This window comes from Rattus rattus, chromosome 11 (assembly GCF_011064425.1).
Source record: "Rattus rattus isolate New Zealand chromosome 11, Rrattus_CSIRO_v1, whole genome shotgun sequence".
Taxonomy (NCBI): domain Eukaryota; kingdom Metazoa; phylum Chordata; class Mammalia; order Rodentia; family Muridae; genus Rattus; species Rattus rattus.
The window spans coordinates 60,400,236-60,426,008 of record NC_046164.1 but is presented as its reverse complement, the minus strand read 5'-3'; the positions used below and the strand labels follow the sequence as shown (position 1 = coordinate 60,426,008).

At 44.1% G+C, this 25,773-nt stretch overlaps 1 protein-coding gene across 1 annotated transcript; it reads left to right on the top strand.

The window, feature by feature from the left end:
• Positions 1-495: 495 nt before the first annotated feature.
• Positions 496-8,855, top strand: Clrn2 (clarin 2). Its single transcript, XM_032915976.1, has 3 exons — positions 496-752; positions 6,738-6,916; positions 8,590-8,855. Exons 1-3 carry the CDS (start codon positions 496-498, stop codon positions 8,853-8,855), a joined length of 702 nt encoding a protein of 233 aa, XP_032771867.1.
• The last annotated feature ends 16,918 nt before the right edge of the window (positions 8,856-25,773 follow it).

The following is a 25,773-nucleotide window of genomic DNA, read 5'->3' as shown; positions in this document are numbered from 1 at the left end:
TGACATTTTAGAGAAAGAAATGCCAGGGCATGCCTGGGAGAGCTCGACATTTGATCCTGCACACTGTTGCCGACACACGTGAGTGCTAATGGGTTTCTGTTTTGTTTCCACCATGCATTTTTTTAAAGTCTAGTTAGCATTCTCTGTCAGCAATTCTACATGATTTTGCTTGATGATAACTCTCTGGTCGTTATGATGTCCACATCAGGATTACTTAAATACTTGAAGGGAGAAACAATTAAAGCCTGGGCTGAAACCCTAGTCCGTCAGGAGATATAAGGTTACTTCCTTGGGTAACACACTCTGCTATATCAAGCAAGGGGAAGATTGTCTGCAGAGGCTGGGGACGTGCGTGGAGTAAACAGAAGCTGAGGAGGCAGGCACTGAGGGAAGATAAGTTAGTGTGTATGGAGCATGCTATTCCCAACTGTCTGAAAGATGTCTACTTGTCCAACCGTTGCCCAGAGCCCTGGGGGATGATCCGCACTCACTAGCATGCCTGCATGGTTCAAGAAGGTGTGGTATGGGCTGGCGTCTCTACTCAGTTTCTCTTCCTTCCTTCTGATCATAGTCGCCTTGGCTCTGCCTCATTGGTTGAGCGGGAAAATCTTGTGTCAGACTGGAGTGGATTTGGTCAATGCCACAGACCCAGAACTGGTCAAATTCATCGGGGACATTTACTACGGGCTCTTCCGAGGCTGCAAGGTGCGGCAATGTGGACTCGGGGGCCGCCAGTCCCAGTTTACAAGTGAGTATATTGGGGCCTGTAAACTGATGTGTGCACGTTTGGTTTGGCAGGGTGCTTATGTCTAAAAATAGGATTTGACTCTTGCCTATGTAAGACAGAAAACATCAAAGTCTATGGGCAACCAACATCTCCTATAGAGCAATGCAAAGAGTACTTTCTTTTCTAAAAGAGATAAAAATTCTAGAAACAAGAATGTGTATATTACGTAGTTTACTTCTAGTAATAGTAACTAGTAAAATATCAAGTGCTCGAGTGTCAGGCATCCCACTAGAAGCTGCATTTATTTAAGCTTCACAACACACTTTCAAGGGGAGCATGGTGAATGTGCCCATTTTTCAGCAGAGTACATTGAGTCTTGGGAAGTTACATAATTCACCTGGGCTCATGCATTCTTCCAGGAAACAACAGAGCCAGATGCCAGACCCATGCCGCGTGACTCTGGTAGTCTTAACCTGTCCGTAACAGTGTACAGGTGCAGCCTGCCTGCAGAAGGGGACCTCCAGAAAGCATAGTAACTACTCCCACATCCATGTATTTGAAAGCTGCACAGCCTGAGGAACAACAGAGGGACTTCTCTGGGAGCAGTGAAGAGCAGCTAACACGTTTCCTGGCAGGGAGGCTGGGGAAGGCACTTGATGGCTTAAAGATGTCAGCCAGCAGCATTGGCCTGAGTTCAGAGCTCCTCAGAAGGTAAACGGAGTAGTCCCATGAAGCCCTAAGGCAGGAGTCCAAAAAGGGCTTAGGAAAGAGAAAAAGAAAACAAGCAAAACAGTCTTCTGCAGCTCTTGTAATCAAACAATCACTAATGAGTAGTGTCCAATAAAAGTATAGTTAATCAATGGCTTGTTAGCACAGGGGGATCAGAAATCTTATCCATCACTTCCTTCTTGTATCTCAGAACTCTGCCAAGGTTTAAAACCTTGGCCAGGACCTATATCTCATTAAGCACATAAAAATAGAAGGTTGTACCCCTTGACAACAAAATACAAATGGTCTTCATGTCTATACAGAAAGGAAATACACATTCATTATGTTTGTTGAGCAAAAAGTCTGAGTATATTTATATTCACCAAGTGATTAAAATAGATCTTAGGTGTTGGGGAAATGACTCCATTATTACCACAGCCTAGGACTGGAGGGGTGGCTCAGGCAAGGTCACATTCATGCCTGGGACTCCAGTGCTATGGGGAGTAGAGACAGATTCTGACTTCAGTGAGAGACCCTGTTTCTAAGTGATAAACCCAAGATTGATATGGTATGACGTTCAATGTCCACCTCTGGTCTCTGAAAGCCCACACAGAGATGTGCAAACTGTACGCGCGCGCGCGTGCGCGCGCACGCACACACACACACACACACACACACACACACACACACACACACACACCAACAAAGTCAAAGCTGAAAATTAATCAACAAACAGTAAAGAAAAAAGTATGTTGCAAGGAGACCATAGCGATGGTACTTGATCTGTGTACTCTGCTGCCTAGTGCATCTGTCAGACACTTAGGAAACTTTAATATATGGGAGGGTGGCAGGGCAGCCATGTGTCTGTGGTGCTACTGGTACCTGAATGGTAAGACCCTGCCACCCTCAGCTCCCAGAAATTAAACTGCTTCTAATGGGAGCTGTAGCAATGAACACCTTCTGTTTGCCCTTTGGGAAAATTCAAACTGTCCCTTTCTTTCCTGCTCCTTCCTTCTAAGAAAGATAGGCACAGCCACCAACCTTGTTTCCCCCAATGTGATCTAGTCTCAAGCATCCAAACTGTGTGAGATGTATAGAAGGTGTTTCATTTTCGGCTGTGAGTTAGGCAGTGTTTGAGAATGCTGGTTTCAGCTGCTCTCCGGTCACCCCAGAGGATATAATAAGTGTTCATTCACAGTACCTTGGAAGAGGTCATGCTTGAAAGGTCTCAGGAAGCCCAAGGCAGCTTCTTCCTGTAATCAGCTCACTTAGCATGCTGTGGTTTAGGGACATTGTGTGTATTACTACCTCTCTTTCAGGGTCACAGCTCTCAAGCCCAATACAGTGTAAACTCGAAGTAGCTATGGGGTATATTAGCCTCTCCCACCCTTGACGGGATTTCCCGCTTTCTGAAGGTCTACAGAAATATCCCGGTTCTCAAGGCTTTATGCCAATCATCAGAGAGGATGTCGTGAAGGTGCATCCATGGGAAACCTCAGAATAGGGAGTTTTTTATTGACCCTCATTTACGAGCAAATGCTTGCCTTACCTGGAGATGCATCTGAGAGACTCAACTCCCACAGTACTCATGGGAAAACCAAGAAATTTTCCACCACCAGCCACTAAGGTCCTCTATATATCACCTAGAATATCTGAAACAAATAATTTCTGAATGCAGAAAGAAAGCAACAACCATTAAATTAATTAATGACCTTGCATGCCTTTGGGTATACTGTTGAGAGATACAAGCGAGGCACCACCAGGAGAAGAGGGATGAATGGAGAAGACAAGGGTTTGCCCAGGGAAGGCTGCTGTGTGCCAAAGGAGACACTAAGCACACTTGGACTAAACTCTAGCCACTAGAGACATAGCACATTCCTCTCTGAGGCCACCTCTGTGGTTCATTTCCTCTATCCTGATTTTATCATGACATTTTATTAAAGGAAAAGTTGAGAATCAGAGAAAACAAATATGAAGTAACTTCTGTGGATTTGCCTTAAATATAGGATGTTGGAGTTTTAGGTCTATGGTCCCCTCCCTACATCTTGCCCCAGAAGCATCTCCCCTGGGTAGACTTCCAGTCCCATGCTTGTCTATGTGTCTCACCAGGGCAAAAGATCATACGTCTCTGGATCAGGTACAAATAAACCATCTAAGTTTTAGTGCTGATAGAATAATCAGTTCTGATATTCGAGCAAGGTATCCCTTCTGTATGTTTAAAAAAAGAGAGAGTTTAAATTCAAAGTGAGCCTTCTAGAGTTTGAACTGCATTGTGATTAAAATTTTAAACTCTTGTTTATCTCAGGTTTCTGATTTCTCTCTGGCCAGCCCTTTAGCAGAATAGTTAAAGCATTACTTCCTGGCTGTGTGGTCTTGGCTAAACTACTTAACTTATCTGGGCCTCGATTTTCTCATCTGTAAGAATGAGAGAGAGAGACCTGGGGAGCTCTGTCAGCAAGTGCTTGTCATGTGGGCATGATCAGTTCGTCCCCACCATGGCCCATGTAAAAAGCCAGGTATGGTGGTATGCCTCTTTGTAATCTTAGTGCTGGGACCCTACAGATAGGGAGGGGGGGTCACTAGGGCTTCTTAGCCTGCATGCCTGGACTAACTGGAGAACCCTGGGTCCCAGTGGCAGACTGAAAAAACAAGATGGATAGCATCTGAGGAACAACCTGAGGCTGACCTCTGGCCTCCACATGCATGAGCACATACATGTACACACTCACATGTACATATACACACACATACATTTAGACATTCATGTGTATATGCACACAGAGAGAGAGACAGACAGAGAGGAGAGGAGAGGAGAGGAGAGAACAGAGGGGAGGAGAGGGGGAGGGAGGGAGGGGAGGGGAGGGAGGGGAGACAAAGTCAGGAAAGAGAGGCTAAAGAAGGAATGTGTAGGAAGTGCCTGTACACAGCTTATACCTGATTACCAATGGACCCATGGATCAGCTGTGCTCATAGCTGTGCGTTCCAAGTTACAAACTAAACTGTAATTTCATTATACTAGGGATGCCTAACACTCTGGGTAATAGGACAAACATGAAAGAGGAGTGAGCCACAGCTTTCTGGGTGCTGTACGGCACAACAGAGTTCACTGTAGAGTTCCTCTCAAAACTAATGGAAAGACCTGTTGCACTGAAACTCCCAAAGAAACACTTGAATTTCTAAGTAGTGATATATAAAAGGTAATTAAAGCCCTGGGGGATCCTGAGCCGGAAGTACCACACATGAGTGTGAGGGTTAGAAAGATTCACCATATACCAGTAGGATACATATAATTAAGACACTTCAACTGGGGCTTGGATTAGGCTCTCTTTATCTCCTCCCTCACAGAACTCTTTGTGCCCCAATTCCCTCTTCATCATCACCATCTTCATCATGTGACTCTCAATTTCTCATTTAATCAACTCCAAATATATGTCCGTATCATCATGTGCCCATGGCTGGTTCTTTCTAAAATCTGCATTGTGATGTCATACCTAAATGTATTCAGCCAATTTGCTGATTGAAGGAATTAATCTATCATCTAGTTTCAAACTTTTGCAATTGTTACGAATAGTCAGTTACGTACTCAACTCTGAATACATTGATTGGTCTGTCTGAACAACAATGACTAGCAATGATCTAATAGATGTTGCTTTTGATGAAGTTGCTTTTGAACGGGGAGGTAGGAGTGAGCATCCCTACAAGATTCAAGAGTGACTTTCTTCTACACCACCATCAACAAAGGGCTTTGAACTTTGCCAATCATGTGAGTAACTATTTTGGATTTTTAGGATTTAGTGAGGGTTGCTATGCTAGTCATCTGTCTTGAGGATCCCATGATCAAGAAAAGGGGATGATGGCACAGGCAATTAGGTATAAGCTACTGTATCTGGAACAAGAAGAGGTGAAGGGTTTGGAAAGTGAGTGTTAGGTCTCCAAGAGAAGGGAGTTGGAATGGAAAGAAAGGGAATAGCGTGCCTGAGAAAGACAAACTCCCTGGAAAGGAGCCCATCTCCCGGGTCAAAGTTTCCAAAGTCATGGAGATGACCCTGCAGAGATAAGGACAAATGGAAACAGAACTGAAAAAGAAAGCTGGAACCCAGGATGTGAATGTGGGTGGTGCCTTGAAATATGTGAATGGTAAAGACACGGTACAGGGGTGAGAACTAGGTCTCTCACTCCTGCCCAGTGTGGTGGTGCGTGCTTTAATTCCAGCACTCGGGAGGCAGAAGCAGGTGAATCTTTGTGAGTTCGAGGCTAGCATGGTCTACAGGGCTAATTCCAGGCCAGCCAGATCTATATAATGAGAACCTGTCTAAAATGGTGAAAAACGAACTCTGGTTCTCAGGCTTGAGCGATGGCAACCTTGAAGTGTGTTCAAAAGTTCTTTAGAATTCATTCTTTTAGATTTTCCATATAGAGTCGTTAAGAGCTGACTCTAAACTCTTGATATCACATTATACACAGGCCTATAATTCTATATAGAGTTCAGGGTTGCCTTGCCAAAGACAATGAACTTTATACTTCCAAGCCTGTGGGTGAAAGGAGCTGACAGCCTCCACCAGATCCCTTATCACAAACACTGAAGGAAGTGATGACCCTAAAGAGCTCACTTAACCCGTGACTGCTCAGCCAAGGGCAATTACCCCTATCTCACACAATTATTACTAGCTTCCTGCTGTACTGGCAACGGCAGGAGACTCTGAGAGGCCACATGCCTTTCCCAAGCTAGAGGGTAAAAACTAATGACAGCAATACCTACAGACGCCATCTCTGAGAACAGATTGTCCTGGGAAGGCTTTGAAGTACTCTTAGTAGATCATGTCATTTTTCTCTGCTAGCACCAGAGGCAAGCAGAGAGAAAGGAAACACAAATGAGTATTTCTCTAACCCATTCTGCCACGTTCATATGGAAAATCAATATTGTCATGAAGTATTATACATCGAGAGTATTATGGTCCTAGATGCTTGGCAGCAATAACATTTACTCTGCGAAGCCAGCGCCTTGGGATTATAGGAAGTGCAGCCATCTACATCAGGTCCCAGGACTGCAGGGTCAGTGTAATGTCACCTGTAAGGCACATTCAGATTTTGTGTCCACTACAACACAGAGAAGATTGCTGGCCCGCTAACAAGTGGCAGCTCTATGGTCCATGGACCCATGTCAGGAAGTCTCTTGGTTTTTGAAAACCAAGCATTCTTGTGTCTTGCTCTTACCCTCTACTTGCTTGCCTTGGGATAGGCAAGTTCTGGCATTTGTGAAAGGAGCCACACTCTGACGTTGAGATATCATTTCTCTCTGCAGTCTTCCGCATCTGGTGAAGGAGCTCAATGCAGGCCTGCACATCACTATTCTCTTGCTCCTCTTCCTGGCCTTGGCCCTGGCTCTGGTCAGCATGGGCTTTGCTATTCTCAACATCATTCAGGTCCCCTACAGAGCGGTCAATGGCCCTGGTGGCATCTGCCTTTGGAATGTCCTTGCAGGTAAGAAGTTCCCAAGAGAGAGAAATGTGTCCACATCCTCAGTCTGGGCTCCCAAGTGTTAACCAGGGAAACTCGGAGTTCCTTTTGGGGAGTTCTTAGTCTTGTTAATGAAAGAATTTAAAAACAAACTCAAAAGGAAGCTAAAGGCCATTTTTATTGGGGTTTAGAAGGAAAAAAAAATGAGAGAGCAGACAAGCTGTAAACCCAGGCAGCTGCCCAGGAGGAGAGAGATGAAGAAAAGAAAGCCTGTGACATCAAGAGAGCTGGTGGCCTCAGCCATGGAGGTCAGTAAGGGGGACCTTCAGAGAATGAATGACAAAAACCAAGGTGCCCTGACAAGAATGCTCAGACCTGTGGCTGTGGCCCAAACAGTGACAAGACGGGAGGAAAGTTATATTTTCAGCAGGGTAGGCAGGCTGCATAAGTGAATACACAAAAGGAAGGGCTTTGGGGAAAGGTACAGGAATGATCTAATTATGGAAACGATTACTCCCGCCATCCCCTTAGCAGACTCTCACAGAAGTCACATTTCCTAAGGGACATGGAAGGGTGGACACGTAGTCAGGGCATCGACAGGCCCAGCTAGATAACTCCTTGACAGAAGGGACACTAAAATGTAATGTTTGGGAGGCATTTAGAATGGCAGATCTCCACCTAGGGCCAGACAGAACTTAACTGTATTCTTCTGATCAGGAAAAGGTAGCTCTCCCTCAATGGCTCTCATCTGGGTACTGCAGCCCATATGGACGTTTAGTGCCTAAGCAGACTTTTCCTTTTCCAGGGCTACAAGGGAAACAGAAGGCAGGGGTGCAAAGACAACCAGGAAGGGGGAAGTCCAAAGCTGACTCCAAGGGAAGGGTCCACCTTAAGGGCCTCCAAGGTCACCGAGCACTGAGACATAAGTAGTTGGGTGTGAAGTATAAAAAAAATTAAAATATTTATGCCCTACCCCTTCCTGGGTCCAAAATCTTGGTGGAAATGAATGTTTTCTTTGCTGAAAGTGTCAGGGTATCAGTATGTGTTCTTATCGATTAGCTAATAATTTATTAATAATAGCTAGTAATTTACCTTTATGTACTTAATAAAAAATCATATATAAAGAAATTAACAAAAGCCTTTGAGAACAGAACTGTCTCAGAAAAGCATATAAGATGGTCAAGGTTCCACTGTGGCAATAACCTCTCACCTCCTTTGCTTTGTATAAGAAGATCATAAAGTATGAACACAGGGGCTGGTTTGGTAACATATATTATAGTGCACCAGTTGTTCTGTATCTGCCTTTGCACACGAAAGTCACCAGGATTGCAGGTGTCCTATATCTGTGCAGGATCTCATTGGAAACAGTATTCAATTCTGTTCACTACTCTCATCCTCACATAGGGATTCAAAGTTTTCTTCAATTGCTAGGGAGATAAGTGGGGTTTGGAATTCCAGAGTTTCCTAGCTTATAGAAAGAAAATGTAAAGAAGAGAATACAGAGATACATGAGCCCCAGGCTTTGCTGCAGCCATTCATACTTATGTAGGCACTGCTTTTAAACACAAACTCAAATTCGTGATGCTCTATCAACTCTTCAAAAGATTTTCTTTCACATGACACAGAAGTGCCACCCGAGCAGAGACCTCAAAACTGCAAAGACACGGAGTAAACAAAGGCGCTGTTTGTGGTTTCAGGTGGCGTCGTGGCACTAGCCATCAGCAGCTTCATGGCTGCGGTGAGATTTCATGACCTGACAGAAAGGATCGCCAACTTCCAGGAGAGGCTTTTTCAGTTCGTAGTGGTGGAAGAACAGTATGAAGAATCATTTTGGATCTGCGTGGCAAGTGCCTCGGCCCACGCGGCAAACTTGGTCGTGGTGGCCATTAGTCAAATTCCCCTCCCGGAAGTCAAGACTAAAATGGAAGAGGCTACAGTTACCCCCGAGGACATCTTATACTGATAACGGACTCCTGCTCACACCTTGTGACGTCAATGGGGGGGGGACAGGCTTGACTTTTCCAGCTTCCTCGCTCCACAGTGCGCCCATTCTTGGTAGTAAGAAGAAGGCTCTGAAGGGACTACAGGAGTCCCAGAGAGGAAAAAAACTGTCCTGATGACCAGGGCACTTGTGCTTCTTTATGATGATGCCCTTGAAGATGAACTGGAGACTCCTGAACTTGTCACCCGCCTCACTTGTGAGCTAACACTCACTCACTAATTCTCAGTTCCCTCATCTGTCAAAAGTGGAGGTAATAACAACTTTGCATGCTCTATTGTGAAGTTCCAATGGTGCTGCTGGTGACGTCACAAGCGCAGTTCTCTACAAATAAGTTATATATACTCCATTAAGATTCGGTAGGGCCTTGATCTGTTCTCTACAGTATTGGAATGTGCAAAGAAGACTATGCTGATCATGTCTCTATTCTTGAGAAGTAGTAATGTGTTTCCCAGAATTCAAGTATCTAAGAATGGAAATAAGTGTGGGTTTCTGAACTGCCACCATGTGCTGGACACTGGTTTGTTTGCTTGGCTTTTTTTGTGGGGGGGGTTTGCGTCTGGTGATGCCAATCAAGCCCAGGCTTTGCCTACACTAAGCAAGCACTCTGGGAATTGCTCAGAGCACTATTCCAAGATTTTCCCACTTATTAACTGGCCAGATCCTCTTGATATTCCCAGGTAGCCAGCACCATTCTAGCTTCACTTGACAGATGGGAAAACAAGGTATTACTAGACACATTACATGACTTAGGTGAGATGAGGGAAGAAACCTAATAATCCCATACCAGAATTTATATTACTTTTAGATAATATAAACTCTTACTTCCATTATGATAGAAGCTATGCAAAGACAGAGGAAAATACAGAAGATACGTTACTAGATTAAATATCCACACTAATAAATAAAGCAAAATATCTTTATAATTTCCCACTTCTAGACCCTTGTGACAGGTAAGGTGTGGTCAACAGCAAATAGTTGATACCCACTCTTGCTAGGTCAGGATCTCTTGTTCATATGGCCCATCCGGCAAGGTTGAGTAAACCAGGACCAGACCAATGGTAGCCATTTCTAGAGGTCATTCAGGCTCACAGAACCCATTTCTGAGCTTCTACGTTTTCATAATTCTTATGCCTTCCCTTTGTTCCTTCTAGGGTCAGTAGTCCTTCAAACAACTGCCACGTTCAAGAAATCCCCTATACTTTTAAACCCATGCTGCTGAACTGCAGTTTGGTGTACAAGCAAGGCAATATAAGAATGTAGCCCAGTGTAGAAGGACAGGAAGGAAGGAAGTCTTTTGGATGAAGTGTGGTATTAAAGTTTCTCCGAGCTAACATTTGATCTGAACTGTGAAAGCTGAGTACACTTTTTCCAGCGGTGAGGGATGCAAGGTTGGTAAAGGATCCCAAGATGAACCAGTAATGAGGGAACACACAGGCATGAAGTTCAGGGGAGGCCAGGCATGAGAATGTTGAGTGGGATGAGAATGTGGAATTCATGGACCTGTTATGAGTGACATTTTCTAAGTAGCTTGTGAGAGTTAATGTAATGTGTTAACTCACATAGGCCATAACAGTCAAAATTTCAGATGCTTCTTTGAAGATGCTTTTTGATAAAGTTAATGTTTGCATCTGACCTTTTACAAGTTCAAGATCTTCATTCAACCAATTGAATACCCTAATTGGAAAAAAAAAAAACCCGACCTCCCCTAAGAGAGAGAGAATTCTCCCTTTAGACTGGATCTCCGAGTCTCCATCCAACCATTGGTGTCACAAGGTGCACGGTTCTTCTCAGTTCAAGGAGAGGATTCAAGAAAGAGGTACAGACAATTTGAGTAGGCATTCATTTAGCAAAGCACAGTGCCGAGTATACTTCAAACAGAGAATGGAGAATGCTGTCCCAAAGGACAGAGCAGTCCAATGGGTCAAGCACTGAAGATTTTTTTAGGAGGTTGAAGTGGTTGTTACATTCATAGGAGTAAGGTGATTTCTTTTCTCTCCCAAATCACAGAAGACCAAACCTTGCTTTGTAGGGTAATTCTTCCTGTGGTAGTCTTGAAAGCTGCAAGGAAGATCATAATGCAAATGATATGATAATGAGGTCAGAATCTTTTGAGAATGCTGATTCCCTCATTAGTGCACACACTTGTGCGAGTGCACATACACACACACACACACACAGAGAGAGAGAGAGAGAGAGAGAGAGAGAGAGAGAGAGAGAGAGAGAGCAATGATTATTTATATAGAACAAAGAACCTAAGATGGGATATTTAACCCCCAAGTGGAGTTCTTACTATCAGGAGACAGCTGCCAGGATCTGCTCTGTTTCCTTGGTTCCTTTACATCCAACTCCCAGCCTGCCCAGGACAAACTCCCAAGATTCAGCTGGATTCCTCACATTTAGCTCCTGAGGGATCGATTTCATCAGCAAACCCTGTAGAACTCAGATGCATCATCCTCCACAATCATAGGAACCCACTCCTAAGAATCAAGACCTCTCTCAGACATCCAAATATCTTCTGTGCTGGGTCACCTATATAAAATGGCATGATGTTTGCATATAACCTCATATATTTGCATATACTTTAATTCCTCCAGGTAACTTAGAACACTTAATAAATGTGACTGTCCTGTAAACATTTGTCATGCTGTGTTCCTTAGGGAATGAAGATGAAGGGAAAATGTGTATGTGTTCAGTACAGACACAATCGTGGCAGACTCAAATCCATTTACAGTCTGTGGTTGGCTAAATACATTATTGCTGAACTGTACATATGGAGGTTTCACACACACACACACACACACACACACACACACACTCTATTGGCTTCATTTTTCTGGAGAAGCTTTACTATTAAACATATTCATTTATCTTTTTTCAATGAGTCCACCTAGCTATAGCCAGGATGACCATATTTGTACTATCCTATCTTTGGGCTAGGCAAAGGTTATCTATCTCCCAAATTGCCTACCTCTTTACAAAAAAACAAAAAACAAAACAACAACAACAACAACAAAAAACCCACACCTTAACTGATGACTTCAAGAAGTTTGGAGGTGGTTGTTGTTTTGTTTTGTTATTTATAATTTGATGATTCTTGTTTCCAAATGATTTTTATTAGCAAATGTTAGTGATATGTAATGGGTCCCATTATAATATTTTCGCATTTCTATGATGCATTTAGATCATATTCACTCCTGGTTACATCCTCTTATACCCCTTCCCACTCCCATTGACTCCCTTCCTCTACCCACCTAACATTACTAATGTTTCTTTTGATGATATGCTGAGTTACATTGGGGTTGTTCATAAAAGAGTGGATGAGAAATGGTTTGCAGGAGTTTGGGAACCTTACCAGTGACCATGCCTCTGAAGCAAACATTTTTTCCCTCCCTCGACATTCATTAACTACATCTAAATCCTCAGGGAGCATCATGAGCTCCTCCCCCTCCATGACAGGATGTTGGCAGGTCAGGTCTGACACAGATCTTGTGTAGTAATCACACCGGTCCATTCCTACCCATCCGTTCCACACCATTCTTCACCCTTCCTTCAACTCTTACATTTTTTCTTCCCCTTTGTGCTGGTTAATTTCTGTTTGTTTGTTTTCTTTTGTCAACTTGACATAAGCCAGGGTCATCTGGGAAGAGACAACTTCAACTGAGAAAATGCTTTCATCAAATCAGCTTATAGGCAGGTCTGTGAGACATTTTCATGATTAAAGACTGGGGTAGGAGGGTCCGGCTGACTGCTGGTGGTGCCATCCCCTCCCCTGGCGGGTGGTCCTGTGTTGTATTTAAAAAAAACTGGCTGAATGAGTGATGCAAGCCAGTAAACAGAATCCCTCCACAATCTTTGTTCCAGTTCCTGCCTCCAGGTTCCTGTCTTGAGTGCCTTCTCTGCCTTCCCTTCATGACGGACTGTAAGCTTAAAAAGAAGAAAGAAAGAAAGGAAGGAAGAAAGAAAGAAAGAAAGGAAGGAAGGAAGGAAGGAAGGAAGGAAGGAAGGAAGAAAGAAAGAAAGAAAGAAAGAAAGAAAGAAAGAAAGAAAGAAAGAAAGACAGACAGACAAACCTCTCTTTTCTCCCCAAGTTGCTTTTGGTCATGATGTTTATCATAGCACTAGAAAACAAACTGGATTCCCTCGTGCTCTGAGCACCCTGTGCCTTGAGACACAGGACACGAGTGATTAAGTGTCCAGCTTATGGCTGAACATCAGCTGTCATTTATTGTCGTCACACTGGCCAACTATGAGACTCTGTAGCCACTGAGGTTCAGTGCATAAAGAAGCTTCCCTGATCAGAGTTGACAGCATCAGTAATCTTCCAGTATAAACATGGTTCTTTAGAAAGTAATTTGACGGCCACAGCATAGTCTATTTAGCAAAATAGTAGTTTCCCCACTAGGACTTTTGATATCATGAACCGTGGTCATTTGAGTAGGCTAGCAGTTCCAGATGGGGATTCCTTCCACTAAAGTGGACCTCAAATTAAGTACTGAGTGGTTGGTTATTTCTGTAAACACAGACTTGTCACATTAAGCCAGTGGGAGCACTTTGACTAGCCTCTCGGTAGTGTTGCATGCTGGGTAAGATAATAGCTCCCTCACAGCGACTTCAAAGCACCTTCCAGCACTATGGGAGTGTATTAGTCACTTTTCTACTGTGATAAAACAAAGCAGAGAGCCAACTAGAAGCAGCACAAGGCTTTGAGACCTCAAAGGCCACCCCAGTGAAGGACTTCCTCCAGGGAGGTGTGGTTCCATTTTTCTGCTACTTCCCTTAGGATGTCCCAACACTGCTGCACACCAAGCAGGGGAGAATGAGACAGAGCTGAGTTCCAAGGTCCATGACTTCCCTGAGGTGTCTGAGTCCCAAAGCACATCAGGTGGAAAAGGATAAAACGATGTCAGGAACAGGTGGATCAGCAGGATCCCCATGTGGCAGTGATGCTGGGGGCAAGGAAGTCTCCAGAGATTTCAGAGTTACAGCTCTTCAGTGTTATAGTTCTTTAAAAAACAAACAAACAAACAAAACCCAGCTATCTTGCTGAAGGGGATGGCAACCCTAAAGAAAGAACAACAGTATCAATTAACCTGGACCCCAGGAAGCTCCCAGAAACTAAGCCACCAATCAAAGATCACACATGGGCCGGTGTGTGGCCCCTGGCACATAGGTCTGTCCTCAGGGAGAGGATGTGTCCTATAGAGACTTGATGCCCAAGGAAGAGGGGATGCTGGGGGGAGGGGGAGGTGGGAATGGGCGGATGGGGAAGTGGAAGTGGGTGGGAGGGTGGGTAGGAGAGCACCTTCTCAGAGGCAAAGGGGAGGGGGGAAAGGGGGAAGAACTCTGGGAGGGGGGATCCGGAAGGGGGCCAACATTTGGAATGTAAATAAATAAAATAATTTAAAAAAACAAACAAAAACCACAGCTCTTCTAGTCAATGAAGCTTGTGCGCATATATTTTGTTGGTGTGAACCAAGGACTGTATAAACCTTGGAAAGAGAGAAGGGTTCTTCTTAGGGTGATGTTTCATTGGCTGAGCTTTAAGGTTCTAGAGATATCTCATTTGCACGGAGAGGCATTCCAGAGATCAGGCAGAGGAGAGGAAGCCCTGGGAAGGAAATTTTGTGCTTAGCTCAGGAAAGCGGTCGGGACATGGTGAATTACGACCTTAGTAGTGAGGTACAGCAGGTATGAGGTAGAGAGCATGAACAGATGTTCATGAGAACAGCAGGCTCTGCCAGAAAGAGGAATGCACTGTTCTCATGGAAACCTGTGTGTACCGTGGATGGTCTCCTCCTGGGCGCCACTATCCTGACCCATCTAGGAGTGTCTCTTCATGTGCTTGCTGTCTACCAGCTGTGTTGTTAAGGGGGAGTTCTGCTTTTCAATCAGGCTCTTCAAAGTTCCACAGTGATTTTTAAAGAATAATGTTTCTTGTGTTATGTGGTTGGATCTCTCTCTCTCTCTCTCTCTCTCTCTCTCTCTCTCTCTCTCACACACACACACACACACAATTACTGAACTATTTGAGCCTTAAGTGCTGATATCCCTTATCTGTAAATACTTCTATCTGAATTCCTTAAAAGCTAAATAAATATAGTACAATGATCTAACTCAAGAAATTAATGTTCTGTTCTCTTATCTGCAGATTTTATTCCAATTTGCTGGAGCTCCTAACTGTCCTCCGGCTTATGTATTAAGCACAGTATCCACTCAGCCTCAGCCCTGCCGTTGTGGCTTTTTATATTTTCTCGTGATGCAGGGACCAGGTTACATTTAGGCTGTGCACTTCTTTCCTTTCCTGTACACACCAAAGCCCTTGGTTCATTGTTGACGACCTTGATCTGTTTTAATAACGCAGATTTGCTTAATAGGGTCTCCCTCAGTTTAGTCTTCCTGCTTCTCCCCTTCAGACTTGGACTGCATCCTTGGCAGAGACATCTGCAACGTGACTGGTGCCCACCCTACAAAAGACCCAGAGAACCCTCATACCAGTTCTGTCGTAGTGCTGACATTGACTGAGTGGTACAGTCATGTTTCTTCAGTGTATTACTTTTCTCATGGTAGTCAGTATTGAGTGTATGCAGAGGATTCTAGTTAGGACTCAGTACCCATATTAGGTGCATCTCAACCCTCTGTAGTCCCAGTTCCAGGAAATCCAACATCTTCTGGACTCTGAAGGCAACCCTACTTACATCCATACGCCCCATAGGACCTCATGCACACACATAATTAAAACTAAATAAAAATGAGATGGACAACTCGGTCATTGTCACCACCCCCAAACAAACCCCTATTCTCATTCTCTCTCTCTCTCTCTCTCTCTCTCTCTCTCTCTCTCTCTCTCTCTCTCTCTCTCTCTCACACACACCTTGGCAACGACTCATTTTCTAGCCTTCTCAATAGATCTGAGGATTCCTGGCATTCCAAAGAAATACAATATTAAGTGTGCGACCTTTTACGGTTTAACTTTTCCGTTCAGCCAAACGTTTTGAAGGCTCATCCATTGGTGTGGTATTGCCTATCGCAAGCTTTTGACTCTTGTAGATAAGCTATTACAGTAGTCGACATCTATAGGTCCACCATGCACTTATTTTTTGCCTCTATTTCTCACATGGAAAAAAAAATCAAGTCTACTTCCTGTGTAGTTTTCACCCTTAAATTTCTTTAATGGCTAAATTTGGTATCAAGTCCCATGACATCATCCCCCTGTAGTGGAAATTTCCAGGCGTCTCACATCAGACAATGCCATCAGTTCCTGTGATCTCTTGTTCCGGCCATTGTTAAAGAGGAATCAGTTTACAGAATCTGAGCCAAAGAGTGACGCATGACCACTCCCCCTTTATGCTTCGATTGTTACTTCTCGCAGCTGAATGAGGGTTTTATCCCTTGGAAACTGAGACCCTTTGCAAGGGCTGACAAGCCAAGGCAGTCAGCACCCTCATCTTGTCTTCTCCCCCAAAAAGAGGTGGGTGTTATAGTCATTGTTCCCCACAAAGGGTTCATGTGACAAAATGCAAAGTAAACAAGTTTTCCCAACAGAAGTAACATCCTGACTCATTATCTCTCTGCCAAATCCTTCGGGAGCCTGTGGAACTCAAACAGATGTGAGTTCCATTTTACTTCTTGCTGGGTAGTATTTCAAATATAATTAAATGCAGAGAAATTGCAGCAATGTAGTCTGTGTGCCGATTAGAATGTTTCTGGACCACCAGCTTGATCCGATCTTGCTTCAGCCAAACCTTGAACCCTGTGCCCCATTCTCTCCCGCTCCCTTAGCAAGAGAGTCTTAATGTAATACGGTCAGGTGTGTGTCGTGTTGCACCTGCTCTATTCTCTCATAAACCCACTATTTTCATCTTACTCTCGACATCTTGGGAGCATTACACTATCCCTCGCGTTTTGCTGGGTCCTGAAGATAGAAAGATGAATATGACATTGTTCGGATGCAGAAGCACAAATAATTCATTGGATCATAACAAAAGGTTAGGCACTGGACCAACCCCATCCTGACACAGCCTTGCTCCACCAGTGGTAGGTTTAAAAATAAAACCATTAGCAGTAACCATGTGCCAGGGCAAGAGGGAGTTTCCAGAGAAATTGCTGGTACAGAAGTGCTTGGCTGATTTTATTTTCAAAGGTAGAAAGGGATGGACACAGTTATTGCAGTGAAGTTGCGATTGGCCAAACATGTGAAACAGCTCTTCGAACGTGGTCAACTGCACAGGGTGTAACAAACCTCCCCTAAGTAATGTTTGACACCTGCTTGAACCGGTAAGGAAAAGGGTCGGGAAGAAGATTGCTCAGTTCAGATTCTCTTCTCAGGTGACTCCACCTCAGGTCAACAATCAAAGCTACCTAGGACAGTAAGTAACACAATCACATGCATTTGTTTAAGATTTCTTTACAGCAAACCAGAAAAAAAAATAATTGTTTTGTGAGTTGAAATGGTGAGTCAGAAAGAAATCAGATAGATCACGAGCTTTGCTTACTGTAGATATTATTAGATTCAGTCGTTAAATAACTGCAAAATGGTTTCAGCATTATGACACCGTATCACAAATATATATGTTGCCACTGTCATAATAAAAGCAGTCCATGTCACTAATTCAAAATAATTAATTCATAGGCAGTTAGGGTCCTAAACACATGCAGAATTCAAGTACCAGAGCCATGTTCACCACTAGGGGGAAGCAGACGATTGCCTATCGATTCATTGTCCTTAATGCCTAGATTGCAGGACGGCTGGTTGATTAGTAGACACTGAATCATAATTCTGCCATGCTAACTTCCACTCTCCAGCCTGAATGGAATAAGAAAAACCCTTTCCACATTTTATGCTCCATTCCTGTGTATAGTAGGGGTCATTTCTCGGGTGTTGCAGGACCATGAGATCAGAAAAAGGATTGTAGAGATCTGGCATTCTTATTCGTCATCAGCGTATAGCAAAAGTCTTTCTGACCTCTGCAGCAGCAGAGGGACTTAAGATGATCATCCATCAAGCAGAATGACAAATGGCAGGGCTAAATAATTTGCCTAGAAATGCCAATCTTTTAGGGGAGTCCCTGTCATTCTAATAATAAAAAAAAAACTAATAAAATACATGAGAAAGAAAATAGAGATTAAAAACACTTCTGTTTTTATTTATTTTCTTAAATTCTCAGGTAACTAAACTACTGTGATGAGTCAACATGTCCCGTCATTTGGGAGGAGTACGGAAATCAATAGGGAAGCACGTACAAAGACTTATTCCAGTGCAAAGTCCAAAGTGCCCTGCTCAAAGTACAACATTATCTATTTTGTTTGTAGGACGCAAACACTAGGCCCTGCTGGTGTTAGCCAAGTGCCGGACCACTGTTAAGCTACACCCAATCCCAGCAAAATGCTTTAGAAAACTAATTACGGTTCATTGAGAGATCCTGTTACAGAAAATAAGGCAGGGGTTGAGAGAGGAAGGCACTGGTGTCTGAACATGGGTGCATGCAAAACACACTGTAGACAGAGGGAAAGAGGGAGAGGGAGAGAGGGAGAGAGAGACAGAGGGAGGGAGAGAGGGAGAGGGGAAGAGGGAGGGAGAGAGGGAGAGGGAGAGGGAGAGGGACGGAGAGGGAGAGGGAGAGGGCCACAGAGAGAGGGGAGGGGAGGAAGGGGCAAAGGAGGAAAAGCAGGAAGAAATGCAAAAGGGAAGGAGCAAAAAAGAAGCAAGGCCACTACTCAGTGAGGTTTTGAGCCAGCAGCAGCAGCAGCAGTGAACTTGATACAAAGGCATCTCAAGGCCAGCCCAGACCTACAGAATCAGAAAGTGTATCATCTATAGACAGTTGTACCTCCTTGCAGTTAGGTATTCTCAGTCTCCCTATGCCTGTGAGGTACTGCCCTAATACAGAGGGTAGTGCTGTGTGAGTCACACCGAGGATGCCTGGGATGAACTTATTCCTAAGCCCAGGTAGACCAACCCTCAGCCTGCATCTTCCAATGTAAGTGCAGAATTACCCAAATCTGTAAGTGGTCAGCAGCCTCCTCTAGTAAGGACATCAGTCGAACGCAGACATCAAGGGCTCAGGAGGGAAACGTGAAGCTGCGTTCTGCTTACTCGAGAACTAATAAAAGTGGAATCTATTTCTTCTCTGAGTCAGTCTCTTCTCAGAAGTCAGGCGACATGTCCCTGTGCTCTAGCATAGTCAGGTCTACCCCTTGTCAAGTGTACACTACAGGATACACATCCTACACACACACACACACACACACACACACACACACACACACACACACACACAGGGTTAACAAGTATTAAACTGGCCTCAAAGTAGCAGATTTTCAGGCTATATGTTAGAGGTTCTGAGGGGTGGGGGTGGGGCTAGGGTGAAACTGAGAAGTCAATCTCTTCAGTAAACACTTGGGTGAAATTATGCTTTTGGACATGGCTCCCTCTGAGAAATGTGATTCTTTCTATTAAAGATCACTTCATCCACATTCCTGTGTCACCTCCCAAGGAGTGAGGATGGATTCATTAACAGCCCCCGAGGCAGGCTGGCTTTGTAAGCACTCCCATTGCACAAGCAACACGCCAGGCTAGAGAATAATGCAGTGTAAACTGCCTATTGAACTGCAGCCAAAGAAAACGCCTCCCAAGAGCGGAGGCCTGATCTCCAGTCTCTGCCACCCACAGCGGAGAACAGTGACTCACACTGACAAGAGAGCATGCTCTCAAGGCAGGGAAACATCTACGCTGGTGCAAACCCCCAATGCTAACAAAACGCCAACAATCTCTAATCCCTTGAGAATCTGTGTGTGTCTATAAGACATCTGTCCAACTGTAATACTGGTAGAAGTTACCGATTGTGCAAGTTTGCCACTGGTGCTGTAGTTGCTGGTAAAACTGTGAGGGTGTGCGCATCATTGGGTGGGGGAGAGCGCAGCTAAGAAATAATTCTCAGTCGCTGTGGAAAGGATGTGCCACAAGTCAACAGTGCTATCTTCACACCTTCACAGACACAGACGCTCTCAGCTACATCCACCAAGTTCCCTCAGATTCTCAAAGTTCGCCAAAGGCTAAAATAAGCTCTGTATCAACCTTTAGCCTGGCTTTGAAGATTGAGAGGAAATGGTTACTGCCAGTGTGACTGAGCCCCTTTGATGGGCAAATCTCTACACAAAGGGCTTTCAATGCACTGACTGTTTCTCACAGCCTTTATAAAGTAGGCGTACTGCTCTTCTTGTACTGTGAAGGCACAGAAACTTTAAAAATAATAGTAATAATAATAGAAAATAATAATAATACAATGCTAATAATAAAGTAGGAAATAAGGACTGTGCTTTCAGGGCATCTAAGATTTAAATAAAGTGTCAGCTGAGGCCACTCCCAAGTAGCATTTGAGAAAAAACCTGTAGGAAGCAGATGTGTGCTCAGCAAAATCTAAGAGCAAGCAAACAGCAGGTACCAGGGCCCTGTGGCAGGAAACTCTGGCTTTCCCAGCAATAGTAAGGAGTCAGTGTGACCAACCAAACTGAGATTCAAAAGATGAGATCCACGGGTGGTTGTTTGGAGGTGAAGAGCTCCACACAACTCCAGGGCTATAAGTCGGCTGAGCAAGGGGCTGGGAGGGCCTGGAGTTTAGAACAGAGAGGTGGTGTTGATCTGCCCTACGTTGTTACAGGACAGGGCCTATTGGAGATGACATCAACCATTGTCTCTCTCTCTCTCTCTCTCTCTCTCTCTCTCTCTCTCTCTCTCTCTCTCTCTCTCTCTCTCTCAGATAATGGATGACCTCCACATTGTAAACCTATAGGATTCTTAGGTCGTTATTCTTGCTGGGCGGCTTTCCCTCACCCTCCTGCCCTTTGGCCAGGGTCTGCCGCCTACTTGTCTGGACTACTTCCCTGGCTCTTCTCCTCTCTTGTGCTTATGGTTATACAGTGGTGCTCACAGCTATGCGCATAAGTGCTCTTCCCGGCCAACCTCGCCCCTCCCTGACTCACATGCAGCAATGCGCTCAAGCTTCACTCATTGGCAGCACGCCGAGATAGCTCACCTGAGCTGCCGCCTACCCATCTAGGCCCCTATTGCATGCTCCGTCTTGGGTGGCCTAAGATTCTTCAAATCAACTTGGGAAAGACAGAGCTGTCTTCCCAGCTTTCCTGAGAGAATCCTTGTCTAGCTAAGGTAGGACAGGTAGGCTAGGAATGCAGCCCAGTTGGTAGACTGCTTGCCTACTGTACACAAAGCCTTGAGATCAGTCTTCAGCACCACATAAAGCTAGGTCTGGTGGTGCATGCCTACAATCCTAGCATTCAGAAGGTGCAGGCAGGAGAATCAGTAATCCAACATCACCTTTACATACATAGCAACTTTAATGCCAGCCTAGGAGAGCTAATTTTTTAAAAGCCAAGGATCTGCCTTGTTGCTTAAGCTAGATGTCTATGACTTATTTTTAAATCTTTTGCACTCTTCAAATTCAGTCCATTACCAAACCCATCTTGCAACTAGCATGGCCATTCCCCCCACCTCTTCTTTGCTTCAGTGCCATCAGCTTTCCCCAGAGTGCCACCAAGCTCTCAGCCACTAGACCCTGCCTACCAGTCCTGCTCTGTTGTCCCTGCTCTGTCTACCCTGCAGCCACAATGGCCTGCTCACATTCTTTTGCCTTTTCATGATACCCCTCATCTGCCTCCCCTCTCCTCAATTGTTTAAGACCTATGTGCTGTTCATAAGGCAGTGTCACCCATCATGTGACAGTGTCAACACAAGAGAGTTTCCTGATTTACATAGGTAAGAGGCCTCTTGCCTTTCCTCTCCAGCCCCTACTCACTGCACATCATTGGTGTTGCCCATCATATCCTCCCTTGTCCCTTGTTGCGTGATGTCCTGGGTGAAGGCAGAGGTTGACTATTATTTATCTTGGATCCCTAGTGTCTAGCTCATTACCTGTCATACAGTAAGTGCTATTTTGGACCTAAAATGTCCCCCAAAGCTGTATAAGGTTTGCTCATCAGTCTGTGGCACCATTGGGAAGTAGTGGGACCTTCAGGAGGTAGAACCTAGTTTTAGGAAGTTACGGGACATTGGGGACATGGTCTATACCCACCCTCTTTACTTCCCAGTTCCATGAAGTGAACACCTTTAGTCCAATACACAATCTCTGTGATGACATCCCAAGCCATGATGTCAATTGATCATGGAACTATGAAACTATGAGTGAATATAAGTCCTTCCTCCTATTACATTGATTGTCTCGGGTATTTTGCTACAATAATGGGAACCTAACTGTTGGCCCCCGAGTACCTAAGTGAGTACCTAGGTCCTGTGGCTCACATGACTCAGAACGCCTTTTCTTCTGTCTTCTTAACTGCTACATCTTCAGGACTCGGAAAAGTCCTGGTAGAAAACAGGCACCCAGTAAGGAGAGAAATGTGAGAAACTACTCAGTTTGTGATATGGCTTCCTTGAGAAATATTTCCTCAATCCTTTTCCCCTACCTTATGTTTTTAATCAACTCTTTCAGAATTTCATACAATGTATATTAACCACTGCTTCCCCAACTCCTCTCTGATTCACCACCCCTTCCACATCCACACAAATGTGTATACTTTTGATTTTTCATCCAGCTAGGACAATGTGTGCTGCCTGTATATTCTTGGTTATGGGGGCATCCACTGTCACATGGGTCAACTTTCTAGGACATACCTTAAGGAAAACCAACTCTCCTCCTAGCGGCTAGCAGCTACCAATAGTTCCTCATCTAGGGGCAGGACTTTGTGTCAACATGCCCTCTTCACGCTGTGAGTCTGTCTGACTAGGGTTAGCACAGCCCTTGTGCATGTTGTCACAACTGCTGTGGGAACTTAGTGCTTTGTTATATCCATTGCTTTTTTATAGTCAGTCAACCATCATCTCTGACTCTTAAAAAAAAATTGCAGTCTTCTGCAATGACCCCGGGGCCTTGGGTGGAGGAGGAAGTAAAATATAGATGTCTCATTTAAGGCTGAGCACTCCCAGTCTCTTACTCTCTGCACCTTGACCAGTGGTGGGTCTCTGTGTAACCACTTCTTCTGTAAGATCTGAAAGATGCCATAGCCTGTGTGTACAGTGCCATTAGGAGTCAGTTTAATACTGTGCCATTTACTAGAGTAATTTTAGTAGGTTCTCCCCTAAGGCCTGTTGGAGACTGGTTCTAATGTTTTAATTCAATTGGGAAGCTGTGTGTTCAAATGCTAAAGGTCCTTGTCCCCAATTGGTCTTTGATCGATCAATAAAGATGCCAATGGCTAATGGCTGGGCACATGGTGGGACCCTTAGAGTTGCACAGGTAGGATGCAGAGAGAAAGAGAGCAGAATCCCCATCACTTGGGGTAGGAGGATGGGACACAGGAGCTTCAGGAAATAAAGCCAACCAACCATGTAAGACTTTGGGTAAGCGGCCATTGGGCCTGGGGTAGCAGGGGGAGGTTTAGGAGTGCCTGGCCTTTGAGGTAGCCAAGGCATTTAAAAAATAAGCTTTTGTGTGTGTGTGTGTGTGTGTGTGTGTGTGTGTGTGTGTGTGTGTATGTATGTATGTATGTATGTATGTATGTATGTATGTGTGTGTCTTTCATTCAAAGATCCAGAGACAGCTCCTGGGAGGGTGCTCGAGTGCAATCTGCCAGGAGCTAAAGACGTATAGCAAAAAATCACCACACATTCACCTATGGCCTACTTAGCCACAGGTCCTTGCAATCACAGCACCAAATTAGGAATGTAAAAAGTAAACTCAGAAGCAAAAAAAATCATGGAAGCAGGTGTCTGGTGAGGCGTGAGCACATGGGTGGTGGTAGGGTGTGCATCATTACACACATTCAAAGGCCAGAACAGGATGTAAGATGTCTTCCTTTAACATCCTTCACCTTAGTCCCTTGAGACACGGTTTCTCCCTGAACTGGAAGCTAACCAGTTAGCTCCTGATATCTGCCTGTCTCCTCTTCCCACTGTTGGGGTTACAGGCACTTTAAACCATGCCCCATGCTGGAAATTTGAACTCAGATTCTCAGGCTTACAAAGCAAGCATTCTTAGCCACCAAGTTAACTTCCTACCACAGCAATAGTTTTATACACATCTGTTCTCCCTCTCTCTGGGAAAAGTATTTTCCACAACTTCCCAGAAGATCATGTCTTCTACTTTAATGAGTAGATTGGAGACTCCCTAGATCTCAGGTCCCTGGGAACATCTCAAGGAGAAAGAAGTACCCAGATGAATGTAGAGAAATTAGGTAAAAAGCTAGAAATTGCATTATTCAAACTAAGCACTTTCTTCCTAACTGGTTCCTAGAGCACAGACAAATCAAAAAGACCCGATTTAGAACAAAGGACTGACCAAAAGAAAAGACTGCAGATTTTGACACTTTGGTGAGTGCTAATGAAGTGACTGGATTCCATCAGTCACCCCAGGGTAACAATCATTGCGAAACTTCTCCCCTTAGCATAAAATAGTTTGGTTTAACTTTTGATATCTCACTTTTAAATATTACCAGACAGTCAGAGATCATCGTCCCACATTGGAGTGGAACTCTGACAGCAAAATTGGAAACAAAAACAAGGAAGAAACAGACAATTCAGAGAGCAGAACAAAGTTTTAGATAAAGTATAAGTACTATTTCTAGACAGGTAACAGCAAATCCCACACAGACGGGAAAATAAAGCTCTTGAGAATTAAACATTTGATAGCAATGATATATTCATAAATCAAAGGGTCAAAGAAATGGGAAGAAAGGAAATTAATATTAAAATGTATGACTTGTTTTCACTTGCTCAGATTAGATTCTTAATATATTATAACCTTGTGGGTCTTACTCAGAAGATAAACTGTCAGTGAACCTTGTACACGAGATCCCTTCTTACTGGAAAACAACTTACAGGATTGTTTTATTAAAGTGTGAATCACGAAGGCTATCACATAATCCTAGGACAGCACACTTTGATCCATATGCCACAGGGAACTCACTCGGCATATGTGATACGTGATGCAATTGCACCGACTTCAACCTGACAAACGCTCACACTCTAAGCCCTTTCGATGAATCTCCAAACGCTAACCAAATAAGCTAGTTTTAATAACTACAGTGTGGACCAGTCTCAGGTCATATTTAGGAATCTGGTTTCTAAAAACATTCAGAAATTTCCCTTCAGCTTTGTGTGTAATTTAAACAAGACCTACCATGCTAAAAACAAAGATTAAACTCAACTTTTTAAAAAGTGCCATTTTCCCACACAGAACATAAACAATATGTTTGATATAACCCATGAGCCTTTTCTTTCTTGCACTTCAATTCACTCTGCTGATGGTAGAGTTAAGCATTCAGTCCTCATGTTTAACTAAATAGAAAAACATGTACAGAGTAACTGTGACCATTACACCAGGCACTTGTGTCCCGAAGCGCTTGCTGTTTCCTCTGGAGTCCTTTGTACCATCCTGTCCCCATTCTTCTTGGTAGCAAATTGGTTGTCCTAATAACTACACATAACTTCCAGGTTCCAATACCAGCTGGCTTACGGGCCTGTCCAGCCTTCGGTTTACAGGCCCCATGTGACCACCAGCAGCCAAAAACAGCTAAGAATGCAGCCCAACACAAGACTATAAACTTACAGAAAGGTTTTCCCAGCATTTTCTTTTCCAGAAGAAAGGAGCTAATATTGTATGGCAAGATTAAAACCAAAAACGAAAAAATGCATTTATTAGATTATTTAAGTAAACACAGCCTAGGTAACTTCGTTTGTTTATGTTGCTTTTCCACAAAGGGATTTGAACAGGAAAGGCCCCTGTTGATTTCAGTGATATCTGCCCTTCGTTGACTGCACATAATTGAAACAGATACTGCACTTGGCCATCACAATCTCAGGATGACCATG

Bases quoted from the DNA above. Each gene is read 5' to 3' on its own strand.
- Clrn2 (XM_032915976.1), top strand. From the start codon at position 496: ATGCCTGCATGGTTCAAGAAGGTGTGGTATGGGCTGGCGTCTCTACTC. The intron at 753-6,737 runs GTATATTGGGGC...TTCTCTCTGCAG, and splicing joins CAGTCCCAGTTTACAAGTGA to TCTTCCGCATCTGGTGAAGG. The intron at 6,917-8,589 runs GTAAGAAGTTCC...TTGTGGTTTCAG, and splicing joins CCTTTGGAATGTCCTTGCAG to GTGGCGTCGTGGCACTAGCC.